Source organism: Culex pipiens, chromosome 3, assembly GCF_016801865.2.
Source record: "Culex pipiens pallens isolate TS chromosome 3, TS_CPP_V2, whole genome shotgun sequence".
NCBI lineage: Eukaryota > Metazoa > Arthropoda > Insecta > Diptera > Culicidae > Culex > Culex pipiens.
In genome coordinates this window covers 22,811,710-22,839,327 of record NC_068939.1, presented here as the reverse complement: position 1 = coordinate 22,839,327, position 27,618 = coordinate 22,811,710, and the positions used below count along the sequence as shown (strand labels likewise).

General features: G+C 39.5%; 1 protein-coding gene across 2 annotated transcripts in view; it reads left to right on the top strand.

Moving 5' to 3' along the window:
- The first annotated feature begins 6,942 nt into the window (after positions 1-6,942).
- Positions 6,943-27,618, top strand: part of LOC120418934 (valine--tRNA ligase) — a 61,011-nt gene continuing 40,335 nt past the window's right edge. The window contains exons 1-4 of one of the 2 annotated variants that reach the window (XM_052711266.1): positions 6,943-7,122; positions 7,183-9,323; positions 14,493-15,143; positions 15,211-15,282. In XM_052711266.1, the coding sequence (XP_052567226.1) occupies positions 7,011-7,122; positions 7,183-9,323; positions 14,493-15,143; positions 15,211-15,261 (2,955 nt within the window). In that variant the 5' untranslated portion in view covers positions 6,943-7,010 and the 3' untranslated portion in view covers positions 15,262-15,282. Of the gene's footprint in view, positions 7,123-7,182; positions 9,324-14,492; positions 15,144-15,210; positions 15,327-27,618 lie in introns of those variants that run through there. The other variant, XM_039581471.2, reaches the window with a different exon arrangement.

Genomic DNA, 27,618 nt, shown 5'->3' with positions numbered 1-27,618 from the left:
TGACAGATTTTTCTTTTGTTGATAACTTTTGACGTTTGGGGTGGCAAGAGATGTTGAAAAAGGTGAGCACAATAAATGCTGTCAGTTTTTTGCACTAGGGGTAAGACACCACCGAGAAATTAAAAGTGCAACATGGAGTTAATCTTTGCGTCCAGCTTCTGTGAAGTCTGCGATGACAGCTGGGAATGTTTATTTTTTTAGGTTTTGAATATTTTTTGTGACAGAATTTAGATTGTTTTTATGTTTAAGCGGTATAAGGCTTTCTAGTCAGAAATTTACCAACACATTCAAAGTATGTTTACATGACAGCTGGACGTTTGTTTGCATCAGGTTTTCTATCTCTTTCTAGCAACATTTTTTTGTCAAGCGACTTCTAGCTGGTTTATTTGACTGACTGCCCGATATGTCAGCCAACATACTTCGCAGGGCTGTGACAGCTACAGCTCGATCATTGTTTGCATCAGGACACTGTGACGAGAAGTTCGTCATTTTTAAGTTAAATTATATTTTTTACACTGGGCCTAGAAAGCCTTATACGCACTTCGGAAAGAACCGGTCAAGAAACAAATCAAATGGGCAGCAGCGGCAGCGCAAGCAATTCAGAGAGGGTGAAGAAAAGCCCCAAGAAATCGCTCCCTCTCCTTTGTTCTGCTGTTCGTAAAGCTGTTTCTTGACCTCTTTCCTTCCGATCTGCATACTAGCCTTAAGATGTGGAACTGAAAGTTTTAAATTTTATTTCATGTTTGTTCCTTTCTACAAATCGAGCCAATCATTTCATTAGGGCACAACACCAAAACGTAAACATTTGCGATTATTCCACTATTCCATTCATTAGTACACCCCCAGCAGGGGAGGGCATGTACCTCCAAGAATCAGATTGATAGCAAACAATTCTGGAGTTTTTTTTAAAGGTCCAATAAACCAAATTTTCAGTTTTTGCTTTTTGGGTGTTTTTTAATACCCCTGACTCAAGTTTTAAAAACACCCAAAAAGCAAAAAACTGGAAATTTGGTTTAATGGACCTTTTAAAAAAAAAAAAAACTCCAGAATTTTCTATTGAAAAAATCAAAAAAACACAAAAGGGCACATAACAATCAATTATCGAAATAACGATGACTGTAGATTATCGTTATCGTTATTTATCGAGCCTCGATAAGGCTGGTACAAATATTTTTAAAAGTTTTTGTCACCCCCGCCCCTTCAAAATTGGCCCAAAAAATCAGGGGGCAAAAAAAATATATTTTTACAATAAACTTCAAAATTTCAATGAAAATTCAAGTGCAACCAGCTGAAATCAAATTAAAATACATTCTCCTGCGTTTAAAATCATTTATAGCATGTTTGGGTTTATTAAAAATCTTAAGATTTTTTGAAAATTTTCTATGCAAAATCTTTTTTTTTTCGATACAATTTTTGTTTTTGTCAGATCATAGATTTTTTGAAAACTAATGATTGCAAAACAACTGAACTAGTGTAAAATGCATTTTTAAACACTTTTTTCATTTAAATGTGGAAATTATGGCTTGTTCTTTATTTTTTTATATTTTTTTTATTTTTTTTGCGCCCCCTCCCCCTTGACCTCGGCCAGGGCCGAGGGACAAAAACTTTTTTAAATACACTCAACCCCCGGTGGTTGGTCACTTTTTCGTTTGACACTTTTTTAGTTTGTACCCCGTTGGTTGGTCAAAGTCGAGGTCAAAGTCAAACTAAAAAGTGACGAACTGTCACTTTTTACACGGCGCTCACGCACACTACCAAAACAAACGTTTAGTAGTGTGTGTGAACTCTGTGGGGTGTCAAACTAAAAAGTGACCCCGTTCGTTTGACAACAGTTGGTGTCAAACCATCGGGGTTTGAGTGTATTTGCATCGGCCTAGTTTTATCGTTAACAACCTTTTAAAATACATATATGAGTATTAAAATTGAAGAAAAGTAAGGTTATTGGAATTCAATATTCAAGAATTCAGAAATTTTAAGAAATAATATCGAGAGTACGCTTTAAAGCTCGCTTTAAAGTAGGTGTTTATTGTACGATAGTTAGATTAGTAAAGAATCTGAACGAGGGTTCTTCTTCATGGCATGCTTCGTTACTTCCAATTCAACACTCCTCCTGAAGTAGAAGTGATGCCCATAGAACTCCTGTTCTCCTCCAGCTTCGTCCTCTGCAGCGGCTTCGTGAGTCCATCGGCAATCTGCTTGTCTGTGCTCACATACTCCAACATCACCACACCTTGCTCCAAGGAATCCCGGATATAATGATGCCGGATGTCGATGTGCTTCGTGCGGGGGTTGTAGCCACCGTTCTTGGCGATGGCGATACAACTTTGGTTGTCGCACCGAATTTCGATCGGTTGGTTGGATCCAAACAGCGTTGAGATCCCGCGCCACCACGACGCTTCCTGGACAGCTGCAGTACTCGGCTTCGCACGTCGAGAGCGCCACCGTGGGTTGTTTCTTGCAGGACCACGAAATCGCTCCTCCTTGCGCCAGGAAAATGTATCCGCTTGTGGATTTGCGCTCGTCTGGGTCCGATCCCCAGTCAGCATCGCAGTAGCCGACAATCTCCGACTCAGCGTCCCGCTTGTACTCCAGCCTGCGCGTAGCTGTGCCGCGAAGGTATCGCAGCAGGTGCTTCACCGCATTCCAGTGCTTCGGTCCCGGGTTCCGGTTGAATCGGCTCAAGGTGTTGACCGCGAACAGGATATCCGGCCGCGCGCTCTGGGCCAGATACATGAGGCAGCCGACCGCTTCTTGATAGGGGACGTCCTTCATCAGCGCGGTCTCGGCCTCGGTCTTCGGGCTCATCTCGTTCGACAGCTTCTCGCTCGCGTTCATCGGGATGCTGACCGGCTTGCTCTCGTTCATGTTGAACCGCTTCAGAACGGATTCGATGTACGCTTCCTGGTCCAGGGCGATTCCATCTGCCGTCCTCTCGATGCGGATTCCGAGGCAGTGCTTCGCGGCTCCCAAGTCCTTCATGCGGAAATGGCTGCTGAGCTGCTTCTTCAGCTTGTTCGTCCGCGTGCTGTTGTTGCTGAAGATCGCTCTTGCTGAGGTAGACGCACGGATCGTACTTTGTCGGGGCCAGTCCGAACTTCTTCAGAGCTGCGTCCAGCTTCTGATTCCAGACTCTACTCGACTGCTTGAGCCCGTACAGCGCCTTGTTCAGCTTGCAGACCAGCGACTTTTGTTCACCGTCGGTGAAACATGGTGGCTGCTCCATGAAGATCTCCTCGTCGAGGTCTCCTTGGAGGAAGGCAGTCACGGCGTCCATTTGATCCACAGCCAGGTCGTGCTTCGCGGCCAGGGCGAACAGGTACCGCAGCGAACTATATCGAACGACCGGGGCGTAAGTTTCGTCGAAGTCTACCCCCTTTCGCTGCGAGTAGCCCTTTATGACCAGCCGCGCCTTGTGCCGCTGCACTCGTCCTTCGGCATCGTGCTTGGTTTTGAAAACCCACTTGCACTTGATGGCCTTCCGGCCTCTCGGTAGCTCGGCGAGCGTCCACGTGTTGTTGTCGACCAGGGCCTGGAACTCCTCCTGCATGGCCCGTTTCCAGCAATCACGGTCGTCTCGTTTCAGCGCCTCTTGGAACGTAACAGGGTCGTCAACATCAGACCCGGCTGCCATCGCCGCGAAAACGTGCTCGTCCGCCGATTCGTAGTCGTCGTCCGAGGTACCAGGAAACTCGTCCTCAGATGCAGCTGCCTGTGGAGGGTTGAAACCGGGGAGACCAGGGCACTTGACAGAGAAATCTTTGTACTTGCCTGGTAACGCGTGCTCCCGTCCGCTGCGCCTCAACAGCTGTGACCGAGCTGGTTGTGAAGATTGTTGCGGAGGGAGCACAAGGTCGGTCAACGTTCCCGTGGATGAATCGCTCTCACCGCTCGAGTCAGTTTCAGACTGCTCCTCCTCGTCTTCATCGTCCGATCGGGGGTCGATCGGGGCGTCCGGTACAGCTTCGACCGGAACAGGCTCCGCCGGAGCCGGCTGCAACCTCGTCTCTCCAAAGTCCAAAACGTCCAGTGTTACCACCGGGATCGGCTTGACCTGCTGCGCTGCTACCTCGCCGCGTTCGGCGACTCCTTCGTCCAGGAAAATCACCTCGCGACTTATCAGCGTCTTCTTCTGCTTCGGGTCGTACAACCGGTATCCCTTGGTTTCTTCGTCAAAACCGGTAAGGATGCATTCGTGGGATTTGGCGTCCCACTTGCGACGTTTTTGCTTCGGAATCTGGACCATGGCTTTTGTGCCAAAGACACGGAGATGCGAAAGGTTCGGTTTCTTACCAGTCCAGGCTTCCTCGGGGGTCATCTCGTGACCACGGGTTGGCGATCGGTTGATCAGGTACACTGCGGTCGACACAGCTTCAGCCCAGAAGCCTTTCGGCAGCTTCGCCTCGAACAGTAGACACCGAGACTTCTCCACGATGGTCCGGTTGGCTCGTTCCGCCATCCCATTCTGCTCGGGGGTGTAATCGTTCGTCGTCTCGTGCCGGATTCCTGCGTTCCGCAGGTAGCCTTGGATGCCCTTGTTGGTGTATTCCTTACCATTGTCGGTGCGCAGCGTCTTCAGCTTCATTCCGGTCTGGCGCTCCGCCATCGCGTGGAAGGTCTTGAATACTGCCAGGACTTCGTCCTCCGACTTTCGTTGCAGGAAATACACGAACATGCGCCGAGACTTGTCGTCGATGAACGTGATGTAGTAACGGTTGCCGCCGTAGGAGTTCACCTCCATCGGCCCGCAGATGTCCGAGTGCACCAACTGAAGCAGTTCCGAAGCTCGTGATCCGTTCTTCCCGAATGGTAACCGCGCCTGCTTGCCCATCGGACAGATCCGACAATCCTTCGTAGCTTTTGCGTTGATCTGGATTCCATCTGCTGCACCGTTCGCGAGTTTGCGGATGTTGTCCGCACCGAGGTGACCCAGGCGCTTGTGCCACAGGTCCATGCCTTGAGCAGCACCGCACGCCATCGCAACCTTCGAGCCGCACACCTTTTCCAGCTTGAACTGGTTGTTGACGTGGCTCCCAGTTGCCACCAGGTCGCCGTCGGAGTTGAACACCTCACATCCTTGGTTCGTGAAGTTCACCGTGTAACCCTTCTCCACAATCTTGCTCACGGAGAGAAGGTTCGCCGCAATCGACGGAATCAACTGCACTTCACTGACCGTCACGCTGTCCTTGCCGCCGGAACACTTCGGCCAAATTTCGGCAGTACCGGTGGCGACGATGTCCATCAGTCCGCCGTTCGCTGCCATGACCTTACCGCACCCGTTGTCCAAGTTGTCCAGCATGCTCCTGTTGGCCGTCATGTGAGCGTACGCGGCCGAGTCGAAGATCCAGTCGTCGGCGTCGCCCAAATCAAACGTCGAAAGCACGGTGCAAAACGTGCTGCCACCTTTCTTCTGCTCCTTGTTGTCCTTGCAGTCCTTAGCGATGTGGCCAAACTTTTGACACTTCCTGCACTTGGGACCTTTGGACGAAGTAGGCTGCTGCTGCTTTTGCTTACCGTGGCGACCAGGTTGTTTGGTGGTTGCGAAGGCCGGACTGTTTTGCTCGTTGCCATAGAAACCTTCCTCTTCCTGGAGAAGTTTGGTTTTTATGAAATCTCCGGTGATGGCCACGCCGGAACTCTGCAACGCCATGATCATGGGCTTGAAATCCTTCGGAAGTCCCGCGAGCAGGAGCATTCCGACCCACAGATCCGGGATGTTGAAATCCGCGTTCCTGAGCTGGTTCGTGGCAGAAATCACCTGATTCACGTAATCCTCCATCGAGCTGCACGCTTCCAGGGTCAAACGGAGAAGCTTGTGGAGAAGGCCGACCTGTTGGACCAGGCCCTTTTCTTCGAACGCGTTCTCCAGACTGTCCCAGGCTGTCCGCGCAGATTCTTCGTTCTCGATGTGGACGTACAGCGACGGATCGATCAGAGTGATGATCTTGAGCCTCGCCCGAAGATCCGTTTCCTCCTCAACCGCCTCGAACGTTCCGTCCGTCTTCCGCTTCGGCTTCACTGCGCTCCAGAGCTTTTCCAGCTGAAGATAGGTCTTCGTCGCCAGCTTCCACGTTCTCCAATTCGCTCGTCCCACCAGCCTTTCGAGGCCCGGAACGCCGGATCCCGTGTTGGAGCTCCCAGCTACTGCGCCATCCGCGCGACTTCCGGAACCGTTTGACATTTTTAAACTTTTTAAAGTGATAGGCCCATAACCTATCGAGAGTACGCTTTAAAGTAGGTGTTTATTGTACGATAGTTAGAATAGTAATGAATCTGAACGAGGGTTCTTCTTCATGGCATGCTTCGTTACTTCCAATTCAACAAATAAAAACCTTAAAATTGAGAATTTTGAATTAAAATGAAAAATAAGGCTTTCTAGTCAGAAATTTACCAACACATTCAAAGTATGTTTACATTACAGCTGGAAGTTTGTTTGCATCAGGTTTCCTATCTCTTTCTAGCAAAAATTTTATGTCAGGCGACTTCTAGCTGGTTTTTTTGACTGGCCGCCCGATATTTCAGCCAACATACTTCACAGGGCTGTGACATCTCGAGCTCGATCATTGTTTGCATCAGGACACTGTGACGAGAAGTTCGTCATTTTTGAGTTAAATTATATTTTTTTCACTGGGCCTAGAAAGCCTTATGAAAAATTTTACATTTTATAATCAAAGAATTTAGAAAATATGTTGTAATTTTGAAAATAAAGGGTTTAAGGTTAAAGGACCTTTTAAATAAAACTCAAAATATAAAATCTAAAGTTTTTTAAAGGTCCTATAAGCTGTTTTGTTCCACATGTTTATAGGACCTTTAAAAAAATCTGGAAATATTAAATATGTAATTTGATTTTAAGTATTCAAGCGTAACCACTGAACGACCCTTAAAATCTCACAGCATAAAATTCACAATTGCCCAACTGACAGCATTCACACGCAACCCAAAACAAAAACAAACCCACCCGCGCTGCGCTCTCATTTCTCGCAGCCCTTCGCCGCCGGCTCTTTTCGGCAAAAATGTTGCAGCTGTTCGGTGCCGAACGGTCGATTCACTTCACACGACGGTTACGAAATGTCCCGCTCGGTTGCTGCACAAGAACCTGCTCCGGCGGTCCCAATAAAAGAAAACGTAAGTTTTGCTAGATTTTGTTGGAATTCCGTGACTTTAAAAATCGATTGAATTTCACAGCTCTGGACACGGCGTACAAACCGGCTCTCGTCGAGGCCGCTCACCGCGATGTGGTTTCCCGTTCGGTGACCTGCGGTGGTGGTTCGAAACGGTTCAGTATGCTGTTGCCCCCGCCGAACGTAACGGGGGAGCTGCACCTGGGTCACGCGCTGACTTGTGCCATTCAGGACGTGATGATGAGGTGGAAGCGGAAGCAGGGTTACGAGGGGTTGTGGATTCCTGGGATGGACCACGCCGGGATTGCCACGCAGGTTGTGGTTGAGAAGCGTCTTCGGAAGGAGTGTGGCGTTGGAAGGCACGATTTGGGCAGGGAGCGATTTTTGGAGGAGATTTGGAAGTGGAAGGAGGAAAAGGGACGGAGTATTGAGGGGGATTTGCGGGGGTTGGGATCGAGTATGGACTGGGAGAGGGAGTATTTTACGATGGACGAGCAGCAGAGCAGGGCGGTTCGGGAGGCGTTTGTGCGGTTGTTTGAGGCGGGGCTGATTTACAGGGATAAAGCGCTGGTTAATTGGAGTTGCTCGCTGGAATCGGCCATCTCGGACATTGAGGTTGAAAACGTTGAAATTGACGGTCCTACCCCGGTTGAGATTCCGGGATATAATAGGAAAATCACCTTCGGTGAAATGGTCGACGTGGCTTATAAAGTTCAAGGATCGTCCCAGGAGATTATCATTTCGACGACCCGGCCGGAAACACTGCTCGGGGATGTGGCGGTGGCGGTGAATCCGAACGACGGGCGGTACGAGCACTTGCGCGGGACGACGTCCATGCTGTGGCATCCAATTCGGAAGGAGGAAATTCCGCTGGTTTTTGACGAATCGGTTGATGCGGAGTTTGGCACGGGCGCGGTCAAAATAACTCCGGCCCACGATCGGTACGACTTTGAGCTGGCGAAGAGGCATCGGCTGCCGCTGGTTGAGGTGATTGACTGCAAGGGGAGGATTCTGGACGGGTTTGGCCACTTTACGGATCTGCCGCGGTACGAAGCTCGGGCCAAAATGATGGACTATTTGGCGAATGTTTCGTTGCTGCGAGGAGTTAAACCTCACTCGATGGTACTTCCGGTTTGTTCGAGGTCGAAGGACGTAATCGAGTTCCTATTGAGACCGCAGTGGTTCGTGCGGTGCCAGGCGATGGCCAACAGAGCCGTTGAAGCGGTGAAGAGTGGTCAGTTGCAAATCATCCCAGACCACTTTGAGAAGGAATGGTTTCGCTGGCTGGAAAACTGCCACGATTGGTGCATTTCTCGCCAACTCTGGTGGGGACACCAGATTCCAGCGTTTGAAATCAAAGCCAACGGCAAAACCTCCTGGATTGCTGCCACTTCGCTAGACGAAGCTCGCAAAAAAGCAAAATCCTCACTCAAATGCGAATCCTTCGAAATCACCCAAGATCCAGATGTGCTGGACACGTGGTTCTCCTCATCCCTGCTGCCCTTCTCAACCCTCGGATGGCCAACCAACCAAAGCAGCTTCTACCCGCTGGACCTCATGGAAACCGGCCACGACATCCTGTTCTTCTGGGTCGCCCGAATGGTCATGCTCGGACAACAACTAACCAACCAACTCCCCTTCCCGAAAATCCTCCTCCACGGCATCGTCTGCGACGAGTACGGCCGCAAGATGTCCAAAAGCCTCGGCAACGTCATCAAACCCGACCAAGTCATCCGCGGCATCACCCTCGACGACCTCAACCGCGAAGCGCAACTCTCGCACGCGCAAGGCGTCCTCTCGGACAGCGAGTTGAAGAAATCGCTCGCCGGTCAGCGCCGAATGTTCCCCAAGGGAATCCCCGAGTGTGGGACGGACGCGCTCCGCTTCACGCTCTGTTCCGCCAACGTGAAGAACCACTTTATCAACTTTAACGTGCAGGAGTGTCACACGAACAAGCTGTTCTTCAACAAGATCTGGCAAGCGACGCGGTACACGGCGGGGTGCGTTGAGAAGTTTGGTGCGGGTGGGGAGAGGGAGTTGAGGGTGGAGGAGCGGGACAGGTTGACCGAGATGGACCGGTGGATTGTTAGTAGGTTGGGGAATACGATTGAGGCGTTTGAGCAGGCGCTTGAGAGCTACAATTTTCATCTGGCGACGGCGGCGTGGAAGACGTTCTTCTACAGCAACTTATGCGATGTTTATTTGGTAAGTTTCAGTAATTGGATTGAATTTCAGAACATTAAAATTTTTAGACCCGAAAATTTAGTATTTTGGAACTTAAAACTCAGGATATAAAACTTTTAGAATTTTGGAATGATGAATTCAAGCATTTAAAAAAAAATCTGAATATTTTAGAATTTTTAAACAAACAATTTAAGAATTTAGAATTTTAGACTGTTAGATTTTTTTTTTGAATTTATGAAATGATAAAATTTGTGAATGGCTCCATGTTAGAATTACAGTCCAGATTAGATTATCAAAAGCCTGGACTATCCGCAGTTCGATTATCCCAAGGTTTTTATGGGACTTCGAATAATCGAATCATGAATTTCGGTTAGACCGAAGCCAACACTTACTTCCTCGTCCGACGGAAGGAGTGACTGGGACCGAACCCAACCCAATCTTGAATTTAAAAGTTCTAAATCACATAGGATACTTAAGCAAAAAAATAAAAAAAGCAAACGATTTTTTTTGTGTGATTCGATTATCCGAAAAATCTGTACAAATTATAAATTGGTGATTTTAAAATTTTACAAATTTTAAAATGGTCCAATTTTAGAATTTCTTTATTTTGAAACTTTCGAATTAAGAATTTTACAAATCATGGAAATTCTGAAATTCTGTTATTAAAAAATTAGAATTACAAAAATAGAAACATAGAATAGGGGAACAGCATCTAATTCCAGCGTGCCTCTAATGTTGGCAGGTCAGAACTTTGACATTCAATTAAAGCTAATTAAAAGCGTTTTCAACTAAAATCGAGTGATATATAGCTCAATAAGAAGTGAGCAAGCAAGTTTCTATTAAAAGTTTTGCAAAATTAGTTGTTTACGTAGTGAAAATCAACAAATTGGATGGTGTTAGGAGCGAGAGCTTAACCTGCCAAACATACGAGAATTTCCCCTAGCCTAGAAATTTTTTTTTGAATTTTTGGATACTTTTTCAATTGTTAGAATTAGAAATGAATCTAAAAAAATAAAATAAGGAAATCAAAAAAAATCTAAAATTCTTTGATTTTTCAATAGAATTTTTAGAAATTTATAAATAAAGCTTCAACATTTTCAATTTTAGAATTTTATAAATTTTAATTTTTAGAATTTCACAAATTCATACTTTTGAACTTCAGAAATCTATCGAGGTTTTTAAGCGAAGATGGCGTTCGAATGGTGAACGCCCGAAATGTCAAAATCACGCAGTAGTACCAACATTACGGAACAAGTGTGCCATGGCATGACAGTCACATTTTTTTCTAATGTTGGTGCTACTGCGCGATTTTGACATTTCGGGCGTTCACCATTCGAACGCCATCTTCGCTTAAAAACCTGGATAGACTGAGAAAATTTAAATATAAGGAATTAAAAAATAAATTGAAAAGCTTACATTTATTTAAAAAATATAACATTTAGGAAATCAAATCGTTTATTTATTCAAAAATTAAAAAAAATATAAATAGAGCTTCATAAAAGAAAAAAATCATAAGATTTCATAAATATAATTTTTGAATTTCAGAATTATATCAATTTAAATTTTCAGAATTTTTTGATTTTTGAAATTAATCTAAGTTTATGTCCCTCGGCTCTGACCAAAGTCGAGGGGGGGGGGGGAATAAAAAAAACATAAACATTGAAATTACAAGCCTAGGTTTCAACATTTGGATGAAAAAAGTGTTTTAAAATGCATTTTACAGACGTCAGTTGCTTTCCAATCATTAGTTTTAAAAAAAACGAGGTATTGACGGAATTTTTTTTTTCGCAAAAAACTTTGAAAAATATTTGCAACGGCCTTACTCTGGAATAAAAAAGTTTGTTTGGAAATTTGGAAATTATAAGAAGATTGTTGTGAAAATTAAATGTATTTTAGAATTTTTTTTTTTGATATTTGACTTCTATGAATAATTTGCTTTAATTTATATTTTTTTTATACAAAATAATAATTTTTTTTTTTATTCGGGACTTAAGATTTTGTGTTTCATTTGTTTATTAAACATTAAAAAAAAACCTAGAAATGTTATTCAAAAAGTAAGAAATTCAGAAGCAATAAAAATTTTGAAAATCAACAAATTTGTAGTTTCAAAAATTTTAATTTTCAGAATTTCATAAATTTGGATTTTTAGAATTTTATAAGTTTTTATAGAATTTCAGATATTTTAACTTTCGAAAATTTCGAATTTATGAAATCTATTTTAAGTAATATTGTTGTAGAAATTAAAAAGATTTTCGATAAAAAAAATTGTTTAAAAATTCTATAAGTTACATCCTTAGATTTTTTTTAGTAATTCTGGATTTCTGCATTTTAAACCTTCATAGTTTCAATGTTGTAGTTTTAAATTAAGTAAGTAATTGTTATTCAGAATTTTTCTTTAGGTCTACACCCGAACATGCGACGTGGGACTGCATAAATCTTCAGCTGCTGCCGGAAGGGTGTATTCCGAAATTACCGAAGTGTCATTCAAAATTCAAAAATTAAAAAAAACAGTACAAGCTTTAAAAATTTACAATTATAGAGTTTCAAAAATTAAAATTTTCAGCATTTTTTAAATTTGGATTTTTTGATTTGAATTCGAAAAATTTAAATTTTTTACAACCTAGAACTTTTTTTTTGAACAAAAAAAATAAAAATTCTTAAATTTAGAAGCAATACGAATTCTAATAAATTACACTTTTTTAGCTTCAGTAATTTAAATTCTAAGATTAGATAAATCTCGATATTTAGATTTTTTTTGACTTTTAGAAATTGAATTCTTGGAAATTTAAAATATTGTTGTAGAAACTTAATTTATTTTCGAACGTAAGTTTTTTATAGTACAATTTTAGAAATTACAATTTTAAGAATTGAATTTTTTTTAACAATAGAATAGAAATAATACAAATTTTGAAATTCTGAACTATTGAATCTTAAAACTTAAGAGTTTCAATGTTGTAGTTTTCAATAAAATAAAATATGCTACTCAAAAATTCAGAAATTTTAAAACATTTTAAACCAAAAAAAAAAATACAAATTTAGAGCTTCAAAAAATTTTATTTTCGGGGTTTCATATATTTGGAATTTATAATTTTTTCAATAGTTCCATAATTTATGAATTTATGAAATATTTTTTTTATAAATTTAGAAAATTTTCAATTCAAGAAATTTGTTTTCTTTTTTAATTTGAAAGTTTACAAGTGTAAAAAAATTAAAATTCAAGAAATCAAAATTTTTAAAAATTAAAATTAATTTGTAAATCCAGGGTTCCAGAATGTTTTAGAAGGTTGAAATTTATAATTTTAGAATGTAAAAAAATGAAGGAATTGAAAAATAGAAAATAAAAAATAATAAAAATAAGGTTTCAACATTTGAATAAAAAAAGTTTATCATACAGTCATCCCTCATATTCGGAACAGTTTACAGATCGGTCAATGTTCAACAAACCTTGGAAAATCGATAATTGAACATAATGATTTGCTTTTACCTTCATGTGAAAGGTTTTCTTGCGATCTTTTGATTGATGTTTAGACCGGCTGTACATTTTTACGTTTGATATCAAGTTTTTAAAGCAAAACATTGACCCTTGAAAACCACAAATTCGGAACGCCTTTTTCTTACGATGTAAACAAACTTTTTTTTCTCTCCAGGAGTACTTGTTTTTTTTTTACAAAAAAGGACTACACACTCTGAAACCAATAAAACTCATGCTTAGTAATGTTTTATGAATGGTCTGATAACTTTTTTGTGAAAATATCAGTTAAATTCAGGTGTTCCACGATTGTGGGAGGCTATTTGGAGGCAGTGTTTTGCTGCTCTGGATAAAGTAGACTTGAAAGGCAGGTTTTTGTTTAAAAAATTCTACTTTTACCAGGGAAATAGCAAGAGAATGTCCAAATAAAGGTCCTAAAAAAAGTAGGGTCGACAGAAAAGTTGCAAAATAAAAAAAGGCGCTTTAGATTGTTTTCAGTTGAATTCCATTTAAATTTTCCAGTTTTATGAATAATTTTTTTTGTCAAGAAAAACTTTTCTAGATCTTGTTTCTCCCTAGCTCCGTACCTATCTTAAGCGGTGTATGCACTTCGGAAGAAATCGGTCAAGAAAAAAATCAAATGGGCAGCAGCGACAGCGAAAGCAGGCCAGAGAGGGTGAAGAAAAGCCCCAAGAAATCTCTCCCTCTCCTTTGTTCTGCTGTTCGCGAAGCTGTTTCTTGACCCCTTTCCTTCCGATCTGCATACCAGACTTTAACGTCATGATTCGAATTCCCGGACGCTTCGAAACCCGGACACTTCATCTTGTTTTATCAATTATTCGCATTTTGAATGTCAAAACTGTGTTATTTGATGAATTCCAACATCAAGTTTCATTTAAAGTTTGTTTGAACGCTGTAGTTAATGCCAAAACAATAAAATAAAATAAAATTATAAGTTTACCAAAAATGCGAAACATTTCACTTGAAATATTTCATAGGCGTTCGAAGCACCGGGAAGGCAAAGTAGAAATAATGTTTTCGATTTCTTTGAATTCTAGCAAATTTTTATATAAACTATCGATTGTTTTGAAGTTAACAGCTTATTTGAGACCTGAAGAATGCCATTCATTAACATTTCAGTCCCAATTTTTAACGATTCATATGTAAAATCGAGTGTCCGGAATTCGAAGCAAAAGTGTCCGGATTTCGAATCAGCTTTTATCAGTGTCCGGGATTCGAAGCACAACAAGTCATTTTATTTTTCAAATTCTGATGAAAAATTGTTAGAAAATACATATTTTGCATGCATTCTCTTAAAACTAACTGTTTATACTACATCCGGGTGATATTTTTACATTTCCAACTTATTACATGATTTTTTGCCAGCTACTATGCCAGCCAGCTATAACAAAAATGATATGCTACTAAGTGTCCGGATTTCGAATCATGACGTTATGCATTGCTGCTCGTTTTGAGAGTGATGTTATAACTTTGGTAACATTTTGCATCCATTAACCCCTCGGTGATTTCGGTTTGTTTTGTTTTTTGACGTTTGTCTGCTTTTTAACTGGGCTACGGCCCAGTTATCGAGCGCCCAGTTAAAAAGCAGCCCAGTTAAACAACGCCCAGTTACCGAACAACTACTGTATTTGGGATTCAAGCTCAGGTCATCCAAGAAAAAATGCCAAATAAGTTAATTCATATCTTCCCCTGTTCCTCAGGAAACTACAAAAGTCCACATGACCCCAGAGTCCGCCTCCAAAGCCGCCCATCACTGCCAAATCCTCCAGCACTGCCTTTCCCTCGGTCTGCACTACCTGGAAGTGTTCACCCCCTTCCTAGTGGCCGAACTGAGGCCACACCTCCCAGTCCCAAACCCAGCCTCCTTCGACCCATCCGCCTGGATCGACGCCCAGCTCGAATCCGAAGTGGACCAGCTGCTGGAAATCTGCCAAAGTGTGCGCACCGCCAAAGCCGAATCCGCCCGGCCACCAATCGTCCGGAAGCACGATCCCAGGCTGCACTTGCTGTCCAAATCGGACCAGCTGACGGAACTGCTCCGCCGGCAGCAAGCGGACAACGTCGTCGGCCAGTTGACGCTGTGCAACGGAGTGGTGCTGCACGAGAGTGAGGATCGCTTCAAGGAGCAACGGTTCACGGTCAGTTCGGCCGCTAGTCACGTGTGTTCGTTTGGGATTGTGACGAACCTGGAGCGGGGCGGGGAGAGGGTGGTGGCCTCGGGAAAGGACAGTGGGAATTCGAAAAAGTTGGTCAAGTTGGAGTCCGAACTGGACCGGCTGCTGGCAGCGGTGGGGAACGAAGGATACCGGAAGTCCGCTAGTGAGGCTGTGCAGAAGAAGCACTCGGAAAGGGTGAGGAATTTGGGTTGATTGATTTTGATTTTCAATATTTTACTTATTTGTGTTGAATTTATTTCAGATCAAACAGCTGCAACTTCAAATACAGGATATGCGGAAAATTGTGATCTAAAAGATGCATTGAAAATGTCAGGTGAGTCGTTGAATTATAGATTTCTGTTGAGTATTTAAATTGAACCATCCACAAGTTTTAACTTTTCTAAAACAATTCGAATGATTCCTTGATTTTTTTGTTTACCTTTTAATTTTTTTTCATAAAAACACATAAGTGCTTATAACTTTTGATAGGGTTGTCAGATCTTCAATCTTTTGGACTCGTTGGAAAGGTAATACCTTTCTAAAAATGCATAACATGACGGAACATCATGAACAAATGACGCCCAAAACACGAATAATCCTGCAAGGCGTGCGCGCTCCTCCAACGTCCAAAATCAACTCAATGTATAACATGAAGGAGTATCTTACAAAACCCACCCTTTTTACAATTTTTCATCTGGGTTATCAAAATACCTTTCCAACGAGTCCAATATATTGAAGATCTGACCACCCTATTAAAAGTTCTTAGCACTTGAGTGTAATTTATACACTTTTTTAGGCTGGATCTCAAATATTTTGATGAAAACGTTGTCCGGATCAATTATGCGACCCATCGTAGTCAATCAAAAAACACATAATCAAAAAAATTTTGCAATGAGTCCAAGAAATTGAAGATCTGGCAACGCTGTCACAAGAAATTAGTAATGAAGCTTAATTTTTTCAACATACTATTTTAATTATATGTATTTAACTACAGTCGTGCCCCGGTTTTGCACGCCTCGGTTTTGCACTGCCCGGTTTTGATTCGTTCAGCTGGCTCGGTTAAGCACGGCTCAGTGCTTAACTGAAGCACCGAGCTTATGGGATTTTGGCTAAATGGGAGACATTAGCTATAATCGTATGAAAAATAATACTAACATCAAAATTATAGTGTTTTGGAATCGGGATGATGTCAGCTATCGATTGAAAATGATGAAAATTTTTGCTATTGCAATATCGGGATTTTTCATACATTTCGAATGTATTTTTTTTTTTAAATAGAGCAGTTCTCTCAGATTTCGGTCATTCGATTTTTTTTTGTATTTTTCAATCCGACTGAAACTTTTTTGGTGCCTTCGGTATGCCCAAAAAAGCCATTTTGCATCATTATTTTGTCCATATAATTTTCCATACAAATTTGGCAGCTGTCCATACAAAAATAATGTATGAAAATTCAAAAACCTGTATCTTTTGAAGGAATTTTTTGATCGATTTTGTGTCTTCGGCAAAGCTGTAGGGATGGATATGGACTACACTGAAAAAAATGATACACGTTAAAAAAAAATTGGTGATTTTTTATTTAACTTTTTGTCACTAAAACTTGATTTGCAAAAAAACACTATTTTTAAATTATTTCATTTTTTTTTATATATTTTAGAGGACATCAAATGCCAACATTTCAGAATTTTCCAGGTTGTGCCAAAAATCTTTGACCGAGTAAAAATTTTTGAATCCATACTGATTTAAAAAAAAAATCAAAATATTGGTCGCAAAAATTTTTCAACCTCATTTTTCGATGTAAAATTGAATTTGCAATCAAAAAGTACTTTGGTGAAATTTTGATAAAGTGCACCGTTTTCAAGTTAAGGCCAGTTTTAGGTAACTTTTTTGAAAATAGTCGCAGTTTTTCATTTTTTTTTAAATTAGTGCACATGTTTGCCCACTTTTGAAGAATTTTTTTTTGGAAAGCTGAGAAAATTCTCTATATTTTGCATTCTTGAACTTTGTTGATACGACTCTTAGTTGCTGAGATATTGCCATGCAAATGTTTAAAAACATGAAAATTGATGTTTTCCAAGTCTCACCCAAACAACCCACCATTTTCTAACGTCGATATCTCAGCAACTAATGGTCCGATCTTTTCCCCTGGGCTTTGTCATAATGAGTATTATAGGTTTGATGCTTGTTTGGCAAAGAGTATGATTTGATTCTATGTGGAATTAAAATCGAAGTTTTCAGTATATTGCTGAAGCTTCCATTTTTACACATGGACACCACTTCATGCTGCGAGAACCCACTGTGGCGTAGTCTCAGGGCTTAATCGATGGCCGGTAAGCTGTCATCGAGACAAGGAGGTTCTCTGATAGTGGAAATATCACATTTGTACAATGAACCGCTACATATGTGATTTTTCCCTATCTTAATGTGGGTGTCAGGTTAGGATGCGGGTTTAAAAAAATAGTGTTTGTAGAATTTAGGATTTTAACTATAAATATCAACTTTTTATACTTTGCCTTTAGTTATTTAGGGACAAAATTAGTAACAGTGAATTTAGTAATTCTATCAGAATCGGTGATTTTCATTCAAGTAGCATAAAGACCATTCTGATTTGTCAAAATTTCCATAGAGTCTCGATCAATCAATAGTGAAATGATATCGGACTAAATTCGTTGATCTGTTGAACTAACGGTTGTCGGATTATGATTGTATCGACCATTGTTGCGAATCGAGGATCTACTGGAATTCTGACGAACAAATGGTCGTCTCTTTTTCAATTCACGACTTGTAAAATATCAACTGTTATTTTTTTTTGTTTTTTAAAAGAAGCCAGACAGGTTTTAAAAGAAACGTTTTTTTTTGGTTAATAATTAAAATGTCGGGGATTTGAGATAAGAGTAGCTTTCGGATAGGTTGCTTTAAATCTTGTATTCAATTCAAGTTAGGTAGTTATCCGCAAAAGAAAATTTGGACTTATATGAATAATTGAACATTTTGGACTTATGAATAACACACAACTGTGCATTTATTCTAGAGTCAGATCCATACAGCGTCAGTGTTTATTTGGTCGAAGTGTACTAATTCATTGGCAGATCTGGTTCTACTTGTAATGTACGACAAGACTACTGACGGACGTGACAGGACGAGGGCCCAGTTTAGAGGTTTCGACATCAACGATGTGCGGCTGGATCACCCTCCCAAAAAAAAAAAAAAAAAACTAATGGTCCGATCTTTTCGAAAAAAATATTTTTTTAATTATGAAACCAAGACTAACATTTTAAAGGGGCGTAATATTAAACATTTGGCCCTTTTAAAATGTTAGTCTCGATTCAAAAATTTTGAAAATATTTTTTTCGAAATGATCTAAAAATTTTACGAATGTTTCATATTTTGACATTGTAAATCGGACCATTATCGACGTTAGAAAATGGTAGATTATTGGGTGAGACTTGGAAAGCATCAATTTTCATGTTTTTAAACATTTGCATGGCAATATCTCAGCAACTAAGGGTCGTATCAACAAAGTTCAAGAAAGCAAAATATAGAGAATTTTCTCAGCTTTTCAAAAATATTTTTTCAAAAGTGGGCAAACATCTGCACTTATTTAAAAAAAAATTGAAAAACTGCGACTATTTTCAAAAAAGTTACCTTAAAATAACCTCAACTTGAAAACGGTGCACTTTATCAAAATTTCACTAAGGTACTTTTTGATTGCAAATTCAATTTTACATCGAAAAATGAGGTTGAAAAATTTTTGCGACCAATATTTCGATTTTTTGAAAAAATCAGCATTGATTCTAAAATTCATAACTCGGCCAAAATTTTTTGCACAACCTGGAAATTTCTTAAAAGTTGGCATTTAATGTCCTCTAAAACATATAAAAAAAATGAAAAAAATTAAAAATAGTGTTTTTTTGCAAATCAAGTTTTAGTGACAAAAAGTTAAATAAAAAATCACCAATTTTTTTTACCGTGTATCATTTTTTTTTCAGTGTAGTCCATATCCATACCTACAACTTTGCCGAAGACACCAAATCGATCAAAAAATTCCTTCAAAAGATACAGATTTTTTAATTTTCATACATCGTTTTTGTATGGACAGCTGCCAAATTTGTATGGAAAATTATATGGACAAACTAATGATGCAAAATGGCTTTTTTGGGCATACCGAAGGCACCAAAAAAGTTTCAGTCGGATTAAAAAATACAAAAATTAAAATTCTAAAAAAAAGACCGATTTCGTAGAGAATTGCTCAACATTAAAAAAAAATCACAAAACTACGTATTTTTGAAAAAAAAAAAAAACTCAAAACTTTAGTTTTTTACAATATGCGTATCAAATTATCTGGATTTTTTCTTAAATTTCGTAAGATATAACACATTTTTTTGAAAATACTAAATTTTTTCTCAAAACTACGTATTTCTGAAAAAAAATAACTCAAAATTTCATTTTTTCACAAAATGGGCATCAAATGATCGTTTTTTAAAAATAAATTTCGAATGTATTAACAACTTTTTTTTAATACTAAAAAATGTCACAAAACTAAGTATTTTCTATAAAATACTCAATGTTTCATTTTTTTTCAGTATGGATATCAAATGATTGGGATTTTTCCGTACATTTCGAATATAGTATGATTTTTTTAAATACTGAGAATTTTCACGAAACTGCATATTTTCAAAAAAAATAGTGAGTGTATGTACGTAGTTTCGTGAAAATTTTGAGTATTTTCAAAAAAGGTTGTTATTACATTCCAAATGTATGAAAGAGTTCCGATCATTTGATACCCATATTGCATTGCAGTTTTGTGAAAATGTTTTCAAATAAATTTGTTATTACAATCGAAATGTATGAAAAAATCGCAACCAATTGATACCAATATTGCAAAAACTGAAATTTTGAGTAATTTTTCGAAAATACGTAGTTTTGCCCACCCACAAGAATGACGAGTGAATCCCAGTCAGTGCAATTTGAATTCTGAAACGGAATCTAATTAGATTATAATTTTGGGATTAAAGTGGGGATATTTCCCCAAGATTCCGTTTCAGAATTGAATTGAATTGACTGGGATCTAATCAATGAATGGCAGAACATGCGTACTTCATTTTCAAGAGATGATAATCGCATTTATTGAGAACAAGTTATTACTTCAATCAGACGAGACATGTTTTTTGTGCAATCAACGTGCATCGTCTGGGTCTACCGACGATCTTCCAAACTCATCAGTCTGTCACTGTTCTATACCAAGGTCATCATGGTGCTAACAAATTCCTGGTTTCTGCTGATTTGCTCCATGATCTTGACGACCTTGTCAAAACCACAAATCTGGAATGCTCTCTGAAAAGCCTAGGGCCTAGGCGCCATCTTTTTGATTTGTTCTACGAACCAGAGGTCCTCGGAAATTGCACCGGGAACTCGGATGATCTTCCGAACTAGCGGCGAACCTTCGTGACATGAAGCTGCACAAAAGCTAAAATGCCTGTGTAGAGCTCTACGCCGCGATTTGGCTCATTACGAACGGCAGCGGATTGAGAGTGCGGTTCAAATCCAGCGGGCTCGGGAAAAGGTTTTCGAGGAGTTTCGCTTTTTGACACGAAAAATAAAATGATATTTCATACATCGAAATAGGCCTATAATTGGTACAACCTCTGTTAAATCATGATATTGATGGTAATTGTTTTCTGTGCAACCGTGTCTCTCGAGAATCAACAATGTGCAATGTCGGTCGAGGCCACAGTCTGTGTTCATTCAGAATTCTAGCTAAACAAGACCCAAAAATCCACCATGCTTTTTCCAAAGCCGGTAGGACTACCTCCCTTAGTCTGTTACATGTTGGTAACCTTCGCTTCTTCTACAACTGACCCCAATCCGGAAATCTGCCAGCTAGCAGACTGTTCAATCCGCAAACTACCCTCAGTCCAACATCCACCGTGTGTGTCAACCTTCAACATGTGGGTACTACGGCCGGCAACGCCGCTCCGCAGATTCCCAACGTCACCCAAAGGACGTCATCTGTTCGATCTGTTCTACGACCCAGGGAAGTGCATAACGATGAACTTAAATCTAAAATTCTTTGCCGAGAATAACTACCTATCGGTCCACGTGGACATCACATGCCAACGCAAATCCGGGGTCCTGTTCATCTACGACACAAAGAACGTCCTGGGTTCGCGCTGCGTTAACCACGTTTCGCTTGAGGACGGATTGGCCCAGGCGTGCAACTACCACGCCCACGAGCAACTCCGGTTCACTGCCATAGGCAACGATACCTTGCTGGTTGAAGACCTAGCCCCGTTCTTACCGCCGGGAACGCGAATGATCTTCCGAAAGGTCGCGAATGCTTCGGTGCGTCACCAAAGTCCAAAATGCCAGTGTCGAATCCTACGCCGCGACTCGGCAAAGGGTGTACGGTGCGTCCAATACCATCAGCGACTGCTCGACGAGGCGGAGCAGTTGCGAGAAATCCGCCGACGAATTGCCCAAGAGTTTTGGACCGCACTGGGGATTCTGGTGGTATCGTGCAGCTGTACCGTGGTTGTGAAATGTTGGGCCACTAGGAAGATCAGTGACAGTAAGTACGGTGGAAGCCATGCTTGAACATAACAGAAATTTTCATCAACGATACTATTTAGACAGGTATCCATTGTCCGTACAAAAACAGTTTAGAAATAAAAATGATTTAAAAAAATCTATTACCAAATTTGCCAGCCTGACATATGACGTCTTGGTGTTCTTCAAGCTTTCATAGCATGCTAAGGAAAATTTCATGCTTTTTGATGACAAATCGTTGATTCTGGAGATATCGGATGTTTTGCCAATGCGCCAGCTCTAGGTACAACGAATCCGTGTGCTCTCTTCGGGAAAAGTGTTCCCCAGACCATTCCCCTAAGGCCTGACCATACCAGAAGTTGGCGCTTGATTCTCTTAGACCTGTAGGAGCGTTTGAACAAAAAGTCCGTGTAAACTTTAACCCTGATGCGCGCAGACAGTTTACAATCAAATGCGCTGATATTTGGCATAAGAGCTCCTGTGGGCATGCCCTACAAGGGGAGCCATACTGAAAACACTAAAATCAAATCTAAATTGATAGATGAACTTTTTGAAAAACGTACCCACTAGGGTGGTCCAAATCCGGACTTTTTTGGGGCTACCCCCTGAAATCAAAGATTGACCCATCACTAGGCTAAATTCCAAATTTGAGCTCATTCTGACCACGGGAACCCCTCCCTCCAATCGCTTAAAGTTTGTATGGGAAAAATCGTCAAAATGTATGGAGAAAAGCAAATGTTTTATTTTTTACCTGTGGAAGGCGCCATAATTATCCGATTCTTACCATTTCTCAAATGTAGAACCTTCATTAAATTTAGAACAACTTTCCCGAAGACACCATATTTTTAGGATTTTTTCCCGCGAAGTTATTAGCGCCCAAAACTGACCCTTTTTGCGCGGCCAGCTGTAAGGGGCTACCTAACAATGGTGTTTATTTCCAATTCGTACACGCACGTGCTCTCTCTCAGATTCAAACTCTCTCACAAGCTTGCTCGCCTGCCTGCCTGTTTACCAACAAGCGCGCGCTGTTTCTCTGCTTGGACTTTTGTCGTCGCTGCGCTGCGTTTCTGGCATGTTTATTATAATGTTCAACTAAAATACCAGGTTTGTTTTGAGATATAAAATTTAATGTAATATGTGATCAACAAAAGATATCATATTATAAGAGCGTGTGAGAGAGAATACAAATTTGATGAATTAGTTCATCTATGAATCGTCATCTGTTCTGATCCATACCTAATTGCAAACGTTTTGGATTTTAATTTATCTGCTTTTGTTACAAGAAATACCATGCAGTTTTTTAGATAAAAAAGGAAGGAATTTTCTTTAGATTTTTTTTAAACTGAATCCAAATGAGTATCTTAAAGGAAGGACACAACTGCAAGATCTGAAGGTAGTTAACGATTGTGCAGAAAGAGATGTTTCCTGAATCGAAAAATTTACAGGTAAACTGACAAAACATGATAAACAGTTGCAATATTTGTTGCAGGTGGTCTAGGAACACAGAAAGAAATTTCCAGAAAGAATAAAAAAATAATAATAGAGAGTATGAATGAAAATTTGCAGTAATAATTGTAAAATTGCCTTGATTTGTACTAAGTATATTTTTGTTAAAGCAAACTACCTAAAGGAACAACATTTATATTACCTGAAGTTTTTTTTTTTAAATCATTGAATCATTATCATGTTTCTTTAGCATATACGAAAAACTACGTGTAATGCTTGGAAAAACAAACAAACCCTGTTCTCATGACATTTGCTGTAATTTTTTAATCGAGCATAATTGTCATAATTTCAGAATTTATATGCTAAAAATATCTCACAACAATCCTGCTATTTTAGTTGAAAATTATAATAAACATGCCAGAAACGCAGCGCAGCGGATAGCAAACGAAAACGACGACGACGACAAAAGTCCAAGCAGAGAAACAGCGCGCGCTTGTTGGTAAACAGGCAGGCAGGCAGGCAGGCGAGCAAGCTCGTGAGAGAGTTTGAACCTGAGAGAGAGCACGTGCATGTACGAATTGGAAATAAACACCATTGTTAGGTAGCCCCTTACAGCTGGCCGCGCAAAAAGGGTCAGTTTTGAGCGCTAATAACTTCGCGGGAAAAAATCCTAAAAATATGGTGTCTTCGGGAAAGTTGTTCTAAATTTAATGAAGGTTCTACATTTGAGAAATGGTAAGAATCGGATAATTATGGCGCCTTCCACAGGTAAAAAATAAAACATTTGCTTTTCTCCATACATTTTGACGATTTTTCCCATACAAACTTTAAGCGATTGGAGGGAGGGGTTCCCGTGGTCAGAATGAGCTCAAATTTAGAATTTAGCCTAGTGATGGGTCAATCTTTGATTTCAGGGGGTAGCCCCAAAAAAGTCCGGATTTGGACCACCCTAGTACCCACCCTATAATATAATCTATATATATAAAAAATTTCGACGGTTTTGTTCGAACGCGAATCAATTCAACACGGAACGTCGGATCGAGGTGCTCTTTATTGCGTTGGATTCGTATAAGCCCAAGGAAGGTTCTTACACTAAAAAGTGATAACTTTGGCCACTCTGGAACCGATTCCGGAAAATCTGCAGGTTGTATGGGTAAAGGTCCGTAAAATCAAATTTCGATCACAGGAAAACTTCAAGAAACGAGAAAAATACAAGACAAAGAAGAAGATGAGATCAATATGAATGTTTAACCAATACTTTCAAGCATTTGATTTGGAATTTAATTATATACAAATTTTAGGTTTTATTGTTATTCCAGTATTTAAGTCTTTAATCAAAAAATATTGTTTACGTTGTGGTTTCAATTTTAGTTTCAATTTTGCTAAAAAAAAATGAAAGTTTTTTTTTGTTTACTATTGCTTAGTAAAAATAAATCTGAATTGTTAATCTATTGTTAATAGCTGATGTTTCCTTCCAGCCAGGTCGTAAAAACTTTTAAAAAATCAATAGATTGGATTAAAACTAAACATTAATTTTTACAAAATATTCATTATTTTCATTATTTTGCTGTTTGCTCAATTTCTTAAAATAATTATGTTCTTAAAACGATCGTTTCAAAAAATTTGCAAATTATTAAAAAAATCATTTAAAAAAGTAGCAAAATGAAACTTGTTTGGGCCTTCGGTATGCCCAAAGAAGCCATTTTGCATCATGAGTTTGTTCATATATACAAATTTGGCAGCTCGTCGCTCTCGTGCTTACTTAACGTATGTCGATTTTGGGCCAAATTGAGTTAAGAACGCCATTTTGTGCAGCTCGCAATGCCTCACATTTTGACCTTCACAGATCCCCAAAATTCGATTTCAATCCTGAGATTTTCAATAAAAACCGAAAAAACTCCGCGACATTTGGCCAAAGGGGTCAGAACGCGTTTTTGATCGATTTGGTGGCAAAGTTGTAGATATGGATAAGGACTACACAGAAAAAAAAAATTAAACACCGTTAAATTTTTTTGGTGATTTTTAATTTTACTTTTTGTCACTAAGACTTGATTTACAAAAAAAAAATATTATTTTATGTATTTAGGGGACATAAAATGCCAACTTTTCAGAAATTTCCAGAATGAGCATGAGCATGAGCATGAGCATGGTTGACTGCCAATGAGCTGCTACTCCGTTATTGACAGATCAGCTGAAGTTAAACAATGAATCAAAAATGATCAGTGGGAGCCAACCATCCGTTCACTGTTTAACCACTGAAGATCTCTACTTTATTAGTCAATACCGGCGCCCTCCCAAGAAGCCTGCAGTTCAACGAAAGGGAGGAATGTTAGTCCGATAGTTGAAGTTGCAGACTCATCAAGCACATAGTTTTTCGCTATATACTTGTTGATACCGCTTGAGACCGTTGAATCCACAGCATCTTCTTCAAGCATCACGTGATCAATTTTTTTTTGGGTTAGTAGGATAAGGTATTGGCTTTTCGATGCCTCCCGAGCCACGACGCTATGGGGAGGACTTTTATAACAGACCCGTCGGCGAGCCTTCCGAGCAACGATGCTATGGGAAGGTCTTTCTGGTTAACACACAAACTCACTCACACACAGTTATTTTGCTCCACTATAAACTCAATAATCCAAATTGTCAGTGCGTCTTTCGTTCATTATATAGAAATGGCCTTTTCACCGCAAAAAAAATAAAACCTTATTCGAAAAATTTAATCCACCCGACGCCGTGCCTTCCGATCAATGATGATATAGGAAGGGCTTTGAAAATCACAAAACAAATCACTTTTCACTCCGAATATTTTTTATGACCACGCGCTCCCTTTGTCAATTATGCACTGATGACGCTGCATTTTCAGAGGGTAATTTTCTCCTCGCAGCACACAATACACGACAAAAATGTGAAACAAAAGGGACACACAACACAAATTTCCAGAATGTGCAAACAATCTTTGACCGAGTGATGAATTTTTGAACAATTCTGATTTTTTTCAAAAAATCGAAATATTGGTCGCAAAAATTTTTCAGCTTCATTTTTCGATGTAAAATCGAATTTGCAATCAAAAAGAACTTTAGTGAAATTTTGATAAAGTGCACCGTTTTCAAGTTAATAGTCGTTCAAGTTCACCAGTCGCAGTTATTCATTTTTTAAATTTAGTGTCCAAGTTTGCCCACTTCTGAAAAAAAAAAAAATTTGAAAGGCTAAGAAAATTATCTATATTTTGCTTTTTTGAACTTTGTTGATATGAGTTGCTGAGATATTGCCATGAAAATACATAAAAACAGAAAAATTGATATTTTCTAAGTCTCGTCCAAACAGTCCACCATTATATAATGTTGTCTCAGCATCTAATGGTCCGATTTACGTCGTTAAAATATGAAACATTTGTAAAATTTTCCTTTCTTTTCCAAAACAATATTTGCATTTTTTTAAATCAAGACTAACATTTCAAAAGAACGTAATGTTTGGCCCTCAGCTCAGCTCTTCAATCATATTTTTTTCAAAAGTGGGCAAACATGGGCACTCATTTTAAAAAATGAATAACTGCGATTCTTTTCGAATGACATTGAAAATTTTTGCAACCAATATATAGTACCGAAAGATTTTTTGAACATTCTGGAAATTTCTGAAAAGTAGCAAAGAAGCAAATAAAGTTTTAGTGACAAAAAGTGAAATCAAAAAATACCAAATGTATCATTTTTTCATTGTTTTCCTAATCCATACCTACAACTTTGCAGAAGACACCAAATCGATAAAAAAATCCTTATAAAGATACAGATTCTTGAATTTTCATACATCATTTTTGTATTGACAGCTGCCAAATTTGTATGGAAAATTATATGGACAAACTAATGATGCAAAATGGCTTCTTTGGGCATACCGAAGGCACCAAAAAAAATCAGTTGGATCATGTCATGTTGGATGGTGCTGCCATCTGGCTTTTTTCTTGAGTTTTTTTTTTCAAGATTGGGTGTAATAATTACAACTTTCTTGATGCAAATGTTTTTGACACATTCCGCCGTGACGTTGCAACGCCTTGACTTTTCTTTTTTCAGTATTTCGGCTGTAACTCAAAAAATATATTGAAAAGGTACATATGTTATTACAGATTCGGAAAGCACATTAAATTTCCTATAAGAAACAGTATTGAAGCATTATTTTAAGCGAATATTCGATTTTTGAGAGGGGAATATGTAGCGTGACGTTGCAACGCGTGACTTTTTCTCAATCCTGACCCAATTCATTTTTCGCCATAAACTCTGCTCTGTTAAACGACAATTTTGGAGTTCTTCTTCCATTTTAAGTGCAAAATTGGCCAACAAATCGAATGCAATCATTAGTTTTACGAAAAAATCAAACCCCGATTTTTAAAGACCACTTACATTTCGTGACGTTGCAACGCTTTGTTTTTGAAAACAGAGTTTTTCGTTGCGTTGCAACGTCACGAAATTTTAGTTTCAAAATAAATCATAGTTTTTGTTAGTTTGAACAACTGTAGGTTAAGGTTTTATTATAGGACATTAATAGACAGTACAAGGATATGTGAATTGATTGGCCCGCCCATGTTTGACCCCCCCCCCCCCCTCCTCCTATACTGCTATCACAGTAGCAGTACGATTTACGAAGTTTTCCAAACATTTTTATAGTAAAAATAAATATTTGTATTATTCTATTA